General features: G+C 45.4%; 2 protein-coding genes across 2 annotated transcripts in view; one reads left to right on the top strand and one right to left on the bottom strand.

Annotated features, from left to right (window-relative positions):
- Positions 1–10000, bottom strand: part of LOC123757380 (uncharacterized) — a 759793-nt gene that overhangs the window by 714509 nt on the left and 35284 nt on the right. The window lies entirely within an intron of this gene.
- LOC138366370 (uncharacterized) lies at positions 3518–3928 on the top strand. The gene has a single exon (XM_069327406.1). The coding sequence runs from the start codon at positions 3518–3520 to the stop codon at positions 3926–3928; it is 411 nt and encodes a 136-aa protein (XP_069183507.1).

Below are 10000 nucleotides of genomic sequence, written 5' to 3'. Positions count from 1 at the left end.
TCTACTCCCCCCCCCCCCCCCGAAAAAAACACGTCTTCCACTACAGTCTACAGTCTTCCTGTCCCGACAGCTGCTGCACCTGTCACTCATTCACTTGCAGAGCTGCTTGCTGCTCCTGCAAATGACTCTTCCAGGTCCTATATATGTAGACAAATGACTCTTCCAGGTCCTATATATGTAGACAAATGACTCTTCCAGGTCCCATATATGTAGACAAATAGGTCTTCCAGGTCCTACACAGACAAACTAATCTCCCAGGTCCTATATAGACGAATGAATCTCCCAGGTCCTATATAGACGAATGAATCTCCCAGGTCCTATATAGACGAATGAATCTCCCAGGTCCTATATAGACAAATGAATCTTCCAGTCCCTATATAGACGAATGAATCTCCCAGGTCCTATATAGACGAATGAATCTCCCAGGTCCTATATAGACGAATGAATCTCCCAGACCCTATATAGACGAATGAATTTCCCAGACCCTATATAGACGAATGAATCTCCCAGACCCTATATAGACGAATGAATCTCCCAGACCCTATATAGACGAATGAATCTCCCAGACCCTATATAGACGAATGAATCTCCCAGACCCTATATAGACGAATGAATCTCCCAGACCCTATATAGACGAATGAATCTCCCAGACCCTATATAGACGAATGAATCTCCCAGGTCCTATATAGATAAATGAGTCTTCAGAGCCGTACATGCCACCTATACGCTTGAGCCGTTCTCGAGTACGGGGTCCCGGCATGGAACCCCCCCAACATACCTAAGCAAAAAGAAAACGGGAAACGTTCCAGTGATATCCATGACGGCTCATTCCTGAGTTAAAGGCTCCGAGCTACTGGGAAAGACTGAGGGAACTGGACCCCCACCACGCAGGAGAGAAGAGCAGGAATATATATGAGACATGTTAACTACATCAAAGATTCTCAGGTGGGAGGTCGGAGGGCAAAGTAAGATTTCTATTACCTGTTAATTTCTGTTTGCTCAGAATTCGCAGCACCTCTCGACTCAAGAGATTCAGAGTGGTGAAAATTGCAAAAGGAGTCAAGGGTCCTGACGATCATAAGAGAGCCGGCGGCTGAGCGGACAGAATACTGGACACGTGATCCTGTTGTTCCGGGTTCGATCCCGGGTGCCGGCGAGAAACAATGGGCAGTTTCTTTCACCCTGATGCCCCTGTTACCTAGCAGTAAATAGGTACCTGGGAGTTAGTCAGCTGTCACGGGCTGCTTCCTGGGGGGGGGGATGGAGGCCTGGTCTGAGGACCGGACCGCGGGAACACTAAAGCCCCGAAATCATCTCAAGATAACCTCAAGAAGGGTCACTGAACCAGACGGCCGATTGCTTAACATCAGGTCCAGGAGCTGGAGAGCAACCCACGCATAGCTGGGTACGACAACACACATGCAAGTACGCAGCCCAGAGGCGCGCGCACGCACGCACATATACAGCTAAATCCGGTTTTTTTCCTATATAAGGTTTACAACCCTTCTGGAAGAGACGTAGAATTTGCATTAGTCACTCGGTCCACACTGCTCCCCCTTCTCTCTCTCTCTCTCTCTCTCTCTCTCTCTCTCTCTCTCTCTCTCTCTCTCTCTCTCTCTCTCTCTCTCTCTGTATCCGTCAAGGCATCAATTTAATTACCAATTCAAATGAGTCACATAACTCTTCATAAAGGCACATCAACACACAAACAGATAACTTAATTCTCGCCCCACAGTCAGTATGTCTCTTCTCTTATTCCTGTTATCCTTCTCTCTCTCTCTCTCTCCCTCTCCCTCTCTCTCTCTCTCTCCCTCTGGAAGTCACAACTTACAGTCATCACCTTGTCCAGTTCACCCACTTAAACACCTTCATAAGATCACATGGATAAAATAATTTTAAGAAAGCCTATTGGACTGAGGCCATGGGGTATAGTTCCATATATTCTGTGGTCAATTGATCCATTCCATTTAGAAGCAACAGCCTACGATATTACAAACCTCTAATGAATCAATAACTGATCAAACATTCCAGTTCAAAATCTGCTTGAAATAAGGCTACTGAATGCATAGTCAAGTAACATAGTTTTGATGCACATGTTTCGAATGGTAACTACGAGAGGTGGTGGCTGGTTCCCCACTGCTGTGGCTTGGTAGGACTCTCCCCCTCCCCTCCCCCTTGCCCCCCCACTCCCCCCCCCTCCCGGGAGGCATAAGCTGTGTTTAACAAATAAATTGCATTGCATGGACGGCATACTGAATACTTGCCTTGTGGCTGGAGACGCTGGTATCATACGTTTTGGGAAGGTGATGAGGCGGGTTGGGAAGGACGGGAGAGAAAGTGGGAGGGAGAAGGGAGGGAGGGTGAGTATGCAGGGAAAGGAAGAGACACAGATGTTAATGTTCAAGTAGCTACACACATGTGGAAACATAACATCAACACGAACACACACACACTAGAGAGAAATATAGAGGAAATAATAGAAAGGGTTAGTGAAGCAGATCCTGACGTAATTGCAATAGTGGAAACTAAAATAAATGACATGATCTCGGATCTAATCTTCCCAGAAGGGTACCAAGTGATAAGAAAGGAAAGAAAGGACTCAGAGACACGTATTAGAGAATCGGGGCGGACTAATGAAAACACAAGCTCCGTACTTGGGATTCCGATAACAGATGGGAAGAGGATTGTGATCTTGATTATCTTCAATCCCCCACCAATCAGTAAAGGATCCAGACAGGAATATGATGATGATAACAAGACATGTATAGATGAACTGCAAAAGGCAGTAACAACAGCTTACAGAATAGAGCAAAACTATTGGTCTTGGGAAACCTAAATCACAGAGAGATCGATTGGGAATCAAGAAGTCCCCATGGTGGGGGAAGAAACGTGGCGAGCAAAATTAGTGGAAGTTATTGATAGGAATTTCCTAACACAAAATGTGAAGAAAGACACAAGGAAAAGAGGAGGGGATACACCCAGCCTATTAGACCTAATTTTCACCCAGAATGAGGAAGACATTACGAATGTGGAACATGAAATACCACTAGGAGCCAGTGACCATTGTGTCCTAGTCTTTGACTACATAATCGAGTTTAAAATTATGACTACGAGGCAAGAGGTCTGGGAAATGAGAGTAGACTATAGGAAAGGAGATTACAGAAGGATAAGAGAATATCTGGGAGAAGTGCAATGGGAAGAAGAACTAGGAGGAAAAACAGTACAAGGTATGATGGACTTAGTCAAGTGGAAACGCAAGACGGCCGAAGAGAGTTTTATACCAACAGGAAAAGTAGGATGGAATATAATAACCCATGATTTAATAAACAGTGCCAGGAAGCAAATATGAGAAGCAGGAGGGAGTGGAGAAAGTACAGAGGACAATAAGATTAGAGGCAACAGAGCTAGGAATGGATACAATAATATAAGGAGATTATCAGAAAGGAATTATGAGAACGATATTGCAATGAAAGCGAAAAAGCAACCTAAATTACTACATTGGTATATAAGAAGAAAAATGTCGGTGAACGACCAAGTCACAAGACTAAGGAAAACAGAGGGGGCATACACAGAAAGCAACAAGAAAATTTGTGAGGCACTGAATGCCAGTTTCCATGGAGTGTTCACGACCGAGCCTGAGCAGCTCCCATTGTTAGAAGAGGAGATGACCCAAGATGAGAGACTAACAAATAGAGAGGTGACAGCAGATGAGGTAATGAAACAGCTGACAACACTGAATGAAACTAAAGCAGGTGGACCAGACAAAGTATCACCGAGGTTACTAAAAGAAGCAGCGCAGGCCCTCAGCGAGCCTCTGGCAAGGATATATAATGAGTCACTTACGAAGGGAGAGTTGCCCAGTTGCTGGAGGAAGGCAAATGTGGTACCGAATTTCAAGAAGGAAGATAGGAACGAGGCATTTAACTAGAGACCAGTATCACTGACAAGCGTTCCCTGTAATGTACTTGAAAGAATTATCAGGTTAAGACTGGTTACACACTTCATGAACATTAGGTATGTAAACAAACATCAACATGGGTTCAGATAAGGAAAATCATGCCTAACTAACCTTCTGGAATTCTATGATATAGTAAGAAGAATAAGGCAGGACAGGGAAGGATGGGCAGACTGCATATTTCTGGACTGCCAAAAACCCTTTGACACAGTACCGCACATGAGACTGCTATTCAAACTTGGGAGGCAGGCAGGAGGAAGCGGAAAAGCTCTAACTTGGGTAAGGAATTACCTAACAGGCAGGAGCCAGAGAGTAATTGTCAGGGGGGCGAGAAGTCAGACTGGCGAACAATAACGAGTGGAGTACCTCAAGGATCGGTGCTGGGACCAGTTCTATTGCTAATATACGTGAACGACGTGTCTACAGGAGTCGAGCCCTACATAACGATTTTCGCGGATGACACGAAATTATTGAGAAGAGTTGTGACAGATGAGGATTGTAGGATACTCCAAGAGGACTTGAACACGCTGCAGAGATGGTCAGAGAAATGACTGCTGGAGGCAACTAATACTACTAGAAATAGTAGGAGGCTACTAGAAATGGCTACTACCACTTCAAAATTTTACACAGGAGCAAGTGTAAAGTTAAGAAAATGGGACTAGGTGACAGGAGACCAAATGGACAGTACACAATGAAGGGAAACTACCTTCATGTGACGATTCGAGAAAGAAACCTGGAAGTGGACGTAACACCAAATCTAACTCCTGAGGCACACACACAAATCGGATAACGACAGCAGCCTACTATGTGCTAGCAAAAGTTAGAACGTCATTCAGAAACCTAAGTAAGGAGGCATTTAGGGCGCTTTACACTTCCTACTTGAGACCAGTCTTAGAGTATGAAGCCCCATTGCAGCCCCCACCTAAAGGAACACTTTTGGAAACTTAAAAAAAAGGTTCAGAAATTTGCGACAAGGCTCGTCTTGGAGTTGCAAGGGATGGTATATGAAGAGCAACTGAAGGAACTGAACCTGACGACGCCAGAAAAAGATGGAGGGAGCGGGGAGATATGATAGCAGCATACAAAATACTTAGGGGGATTTCGTGGAAATAAACGAAATGTTCACACGGAAGACCAACAGAACAAGGGAATATGGGTGGAAGCTGGAAACTCAGTAGTTGGGAACTGGAATGAACTAAAGGACCACATTGTGATCCACACAAACACTATTTATAGCCTTAAAACTAGGTATGATAAGAGAAGGACAGGAGGGCTTGGCTTTATACAACCGGCGGCTAGAAAGCCGGGATCCAAAAGCCAACGCTCGATCCTCCAGGCATAAATGGGTAAGCACACACACACACACACACACACACACACACACACACACACACACACACACACACACATGCAAACACGGTTTCCTGTAATTTACCTTTGGCAAATTCCGATATTTGTGTGTTTTTCTCACATCCCGGCGAGACGGTAGACGCCCTCGAGGGATTCCTGTGGATTCCACATTAACAGAGTATCTAGAAAGTTATGTAACTTCCCCCCCCCCCCTCAGTAGACCTGAGAACAATCTGGAAAACCTTGGTTGGGAGAGTGATTGAGAGAATACTAAACTCGCAAAGAGAATACCTGACACACAGGAAACATTCACCATGAATGAAAGCTTGCAATGTAAGGGCCTAAAATGTGGACTACCAGAGGGTTCAGGTCAAGAACCAATGGTTTTCGTAATATATGTAAATGACCAGAGCCGGGAGACTTAACTACGTCGATGTCTGTTGGCTGGTCAACTAACGGTTAAAATTAGGACCATTAATATATAAATAACAGGAGGAGTTGTTAAAGATTCGCTACCTGGAACAAAGTTCCAAGTAGCACGGGCTATGGTGAGCCCGTAGTGCCTTCCGAAAAACAGGAGGAGGATTTGACGCAGCTGCAGGAATGGTTCAGTAAACCGTAGATTGCAACTCATTAGTTTACCAGCGGTGAGGACGAGGCCAAGGGAAGGGGGGGAGACGGGGGAGGGGGGGGGGGGAGAGGGGGAGAGGGGGAGACGGGGGAGGGGGGAGAGGGGCAACAGCACAGTCTGAAGAAGAATTTCTGGTTGATAATTGCTGGCTTCTCTTCGGAACGCCTCGGACCTCGGAACACCCATTTCGCCAATTACAGCTGTCGACGCGGCGCCCATAAAAACATCAGCTCAGGGAGCCTGAACAAGGAATCTTTCAGAGAAATTTTATACCGCCTACGTGAATCACAACTCGACTATGGAGCATTAAAACGAGAATGCCGTTGATGGACTATGGAGCAGCAGCTTGAAACTTGCACCAATATAAAAATTAAACACATTGCACCAAAATAAAAATTAAACACATTGCACCAAAATAAAAATTAAACACATTGCACCAAAATAAACTTAAAAAAAAAATCAGAAAATGACAGGGACTTTGCCACAGTGCTGGGTATATTATGACACTTAAATAGCCCAAAGAAGACCTAATTGCGACGTACAAGGTATCCTGAAATATATCAAGGTAAATTTAACACTTTAGCACGAGCAACAATGGTATGAATGAACATAAAATGAAATTAGAATCTCACAGGAGACGGAAAGGTGTACGAAGCACAGGGACAAGAAGACCAGCAGACGGGGCATAAAGAGCTAGACCACACTTCACCGTAGTCACTGTGACGGGCAAATACTGGCAGGTAATCGCGCACACACCTCCCGGATGTCACTACACACGTGCTTAAATACCCTGAACGGTGTACACAGCTCAACATTCCTGCATGTTCAATTAGCGGGTGAACACCGCACGCCTCATTCATAACTCTGTCTCTAGATCACGCGCGCGCGCACACACACACACACACACACACACACACACACACACACACACACACACACACACACACACACACACACAGACACACACACACAGACACACACACTCAGGAACAACGTACAGGACTGTATGAGGGATAAGAACAGACAAAGAACAGATCAGTTTCCACCCAAACTCAACCAACAATATCAAAAGTGTAAAATAGCAACCAGGAATTAGTGGGCAGATATTGTCTGTGTTTCAATGTTGGTGGAACAGAACGAGAAGACAATGGAATGTGAGAACCTTAAGTACTTCGGTGAACGGCGAGCACATCTCAACAACCCAAAGACAGTTCCTGAACCCTCAACTCATTCACCCACCCATACTCCCCCCCCCCCCACCCCATTCTCAACCCCACCCATACTTCCCCTCCCCACCCCCACCAACCCTTCAATCCCCAACAAACACATACGGCAAGGACGAGGCAAAAGTTGAAGTGATCAACCCCCACCTGAAAGATGACCAACGGGTCATCTCCATCTCCACCCTATCTCCACCGAGCACCGGTGTATCTGCGGCCATGCACGGGCAGACCAATACGGCAGCCATGGTCTCATCTGTCGTAAGACACAGGGAAAGATTGCCAGACATGAAGCAGTCAATGACATCATCAAGAGAAGTTTGGCTACAGCTGGGTGTCCAGCACAAAGGGAACCTCAGTTGTGCAGACCTGACAACAGCCAAAAACTTTCAGATGGAGTCACCCTGCAGCCGTGGAGGGAAGGTAAACAGGTCGTGTGGGACTACACGTGTGCATCTACATTGGCTGATACCTATCTACCTTACAGCACAGTTGAGGGAGGCGGGGCGGCCACCTTCAGGGAGACCCAGACAAGTAGTAAGTACAGGGACCTAGAACACGGTTATCGGCTTATGTCAATAGGCTCTGAGACCCCTGGATGCCTGGGATAAATGTGCACTTAAGTTTCGGAAGAAGGTGGGTGATGAACCCATTAAGCAAACCAGAGACCCAAGAGTGGCCAATTTCCTGTTCCAGAGCCTCAGTCTGCCGAACCAGAGAGGAAATACCTGCTGTATCTTGGGCACTCATCCAAACTCTGCAGAGATGATGAGGTTTTCGAAAAGTGATTGCGATATATGTGAGTTTTCCGTAAAGTGTGACACCTTAGTAAAATAAATTATATATATATATATATATATATATATATATATATATATATATATATATATATATATATAATATATATATATATATATATATATATATATATATATATATATATATATATGCAACAATGATCACAAAAACACTGATCCAAGTATGCAGAATATATATTCTGCATATATATATATATATATATATATATATATATATATATCCCTCCTTGGAGCCCCCCTCGGGTCTAACGCCATTGAGGAGATCCTTGACAAGAAAATCGCAGACTTTAGGAGGATGGAAGACAGAATAGATGACATCGATGCCCACGATGCTTTTTATCTCCTCACCAAATGCCTATCCCTTCCGAGGCTAACCTACTTTCTGAGGTGCGCCCCATCTTACGACAGCCGAAAGCTTGAAGAATATGACCTCTTACTGAAGACCATGCTGGAAAAAGTCGTTAACCTCTCCCTCAACGAATGCCAGTGGAAACAAGCCACTCTTCCTGTTAGGCTCGGTGGCTTGGGTGTCCGCACTGCTACCCAAATTGCTGTCCCAGGCTTCCTGTCTTCCTCCTCAGCATCAGATGACCTGGTTAAGGAAATTCTACCTGACACCCTGAGTGATGTAGCCGGGATACAGGACCCCCACTACATGGAATGCGACACGAAATGGGGTGCCATGGCAGACCCAGCACTCAGACCAGCCATGTCGAAAGCCAAGAAACAATCCAGTTGGGACAGCCCCATTGTTGACAAAGAAGCCACAGCTTTGCTGGAGGCAGCAACAACCCCCAGTGATCGTGCACGCCTCACAGCTGTGCAGGCTCCCCATACAGGGGACTTCCTTTTGGCAGTCCCTATGTCTGCGACAGGCACACGTCTTGATCCGCAGGAGCTCCGTATTGCAGTCGCTCTCCGCCTTGCTGCCCCTATCCACACTGTTCATAGGTGTATTTGCGGCGAGGCAGATGCTGACGAATATGGACTGCATGGCCTGCACTGTGGAAAATCGGGTGGTTGGCACACTAGACACGACGAAGTCAATGACATCATTAAAAGAAGCCTTGCCTCTGCTCAGTGTCCAGCGGAGTGAGAGCCCCGCAACCTACTGAACCGTGACTCTGTTAGCTTTGCCGGCCGACCAGACGGAATCACACTGCGACCGTGGAAAGGTGGCAGACAGTTGGCATGGGACTATACTTGTGTATCCATCCTGGCAACCACATACATCAACCTCTCTGCCGGCACAGCAGGAGCCGCGGTGACACGCAGAGAGACAAGTCAGCCAAGTACAGGCAATTAGATCATCGGAACAACTTCGTTCCAATAGGGTCTGAGACCCTAGGCCCATGGGGAGAGAGTGCAAGAAGGTTTCTTAAGGATCTTGGTTCCAAGCTCATTGACACCACAAGAGACCCTAGAGCAGCAAGTTTTCTCTTTCAGCGCCTCAGTGTCACGATCCAGAGGGGGAATGCTCGCTGCATCCTCGGTTCCTGCCCGGCGTTGGAGGAGTTCGAAGAAATCTACAGCCTCAAGGAAGCGAACTTTTTTTTTGTGTCCTCTTAATGTTAATTTTTTGTATAAAATCAGATATGTAACTGTATAACCTTGCATAATAAAGTGTACACCATAAAAAAAGGGGGTGGTAGGAGAAGCGAACACTCTTACGTATTCAGAGTTAAATGGCAAGTTTTTCCCTGAATGCGCTGTGTTCCCTTCTCTGAGGCTGTGGGTCCCTATAATTGCACCAGTGGTGGTACCCCCCTATATATATATGTATATATGTATATATGTATATATATATATATATATATATATTAGTATATTTTGGTAGCAGTCTTTCCTGTAGACATATATTATTAAATATGACCGAAAAAGTAAGATTAATAATTCTAACACGAATTTTCTCAATCTTTCGTACATTTCTTTTCACTGTTGGTGGTAATTCAAAAATCAATTCTCCAAAATTCATTTTTATTTCTAGTCTGACGCGACACTTGAGCGCATTTCGTAAAACTTATTA

The sequence above is a fragment of the Procambarus clarkii genome, chromosome 19 (genome assembly GCF_040958095.1).
Source record: "Procambarus clarkii isolate CNS0578487 chromosome 19, FALCON_Pclarkii_2.0, whole genome shotgun sequence".
Lineage (NCBI taxonomy): Eukaryota > Metazoa > Arthropoda > Malacostraca > Decapoda > Cambaridae > Procambarus > Procambarus clarkii.
The sequence above is the reverse complement of the archived record's forward strand: the minus strand, read 5'-3'. Positions and strand labels throughout refer to the sequence as shown.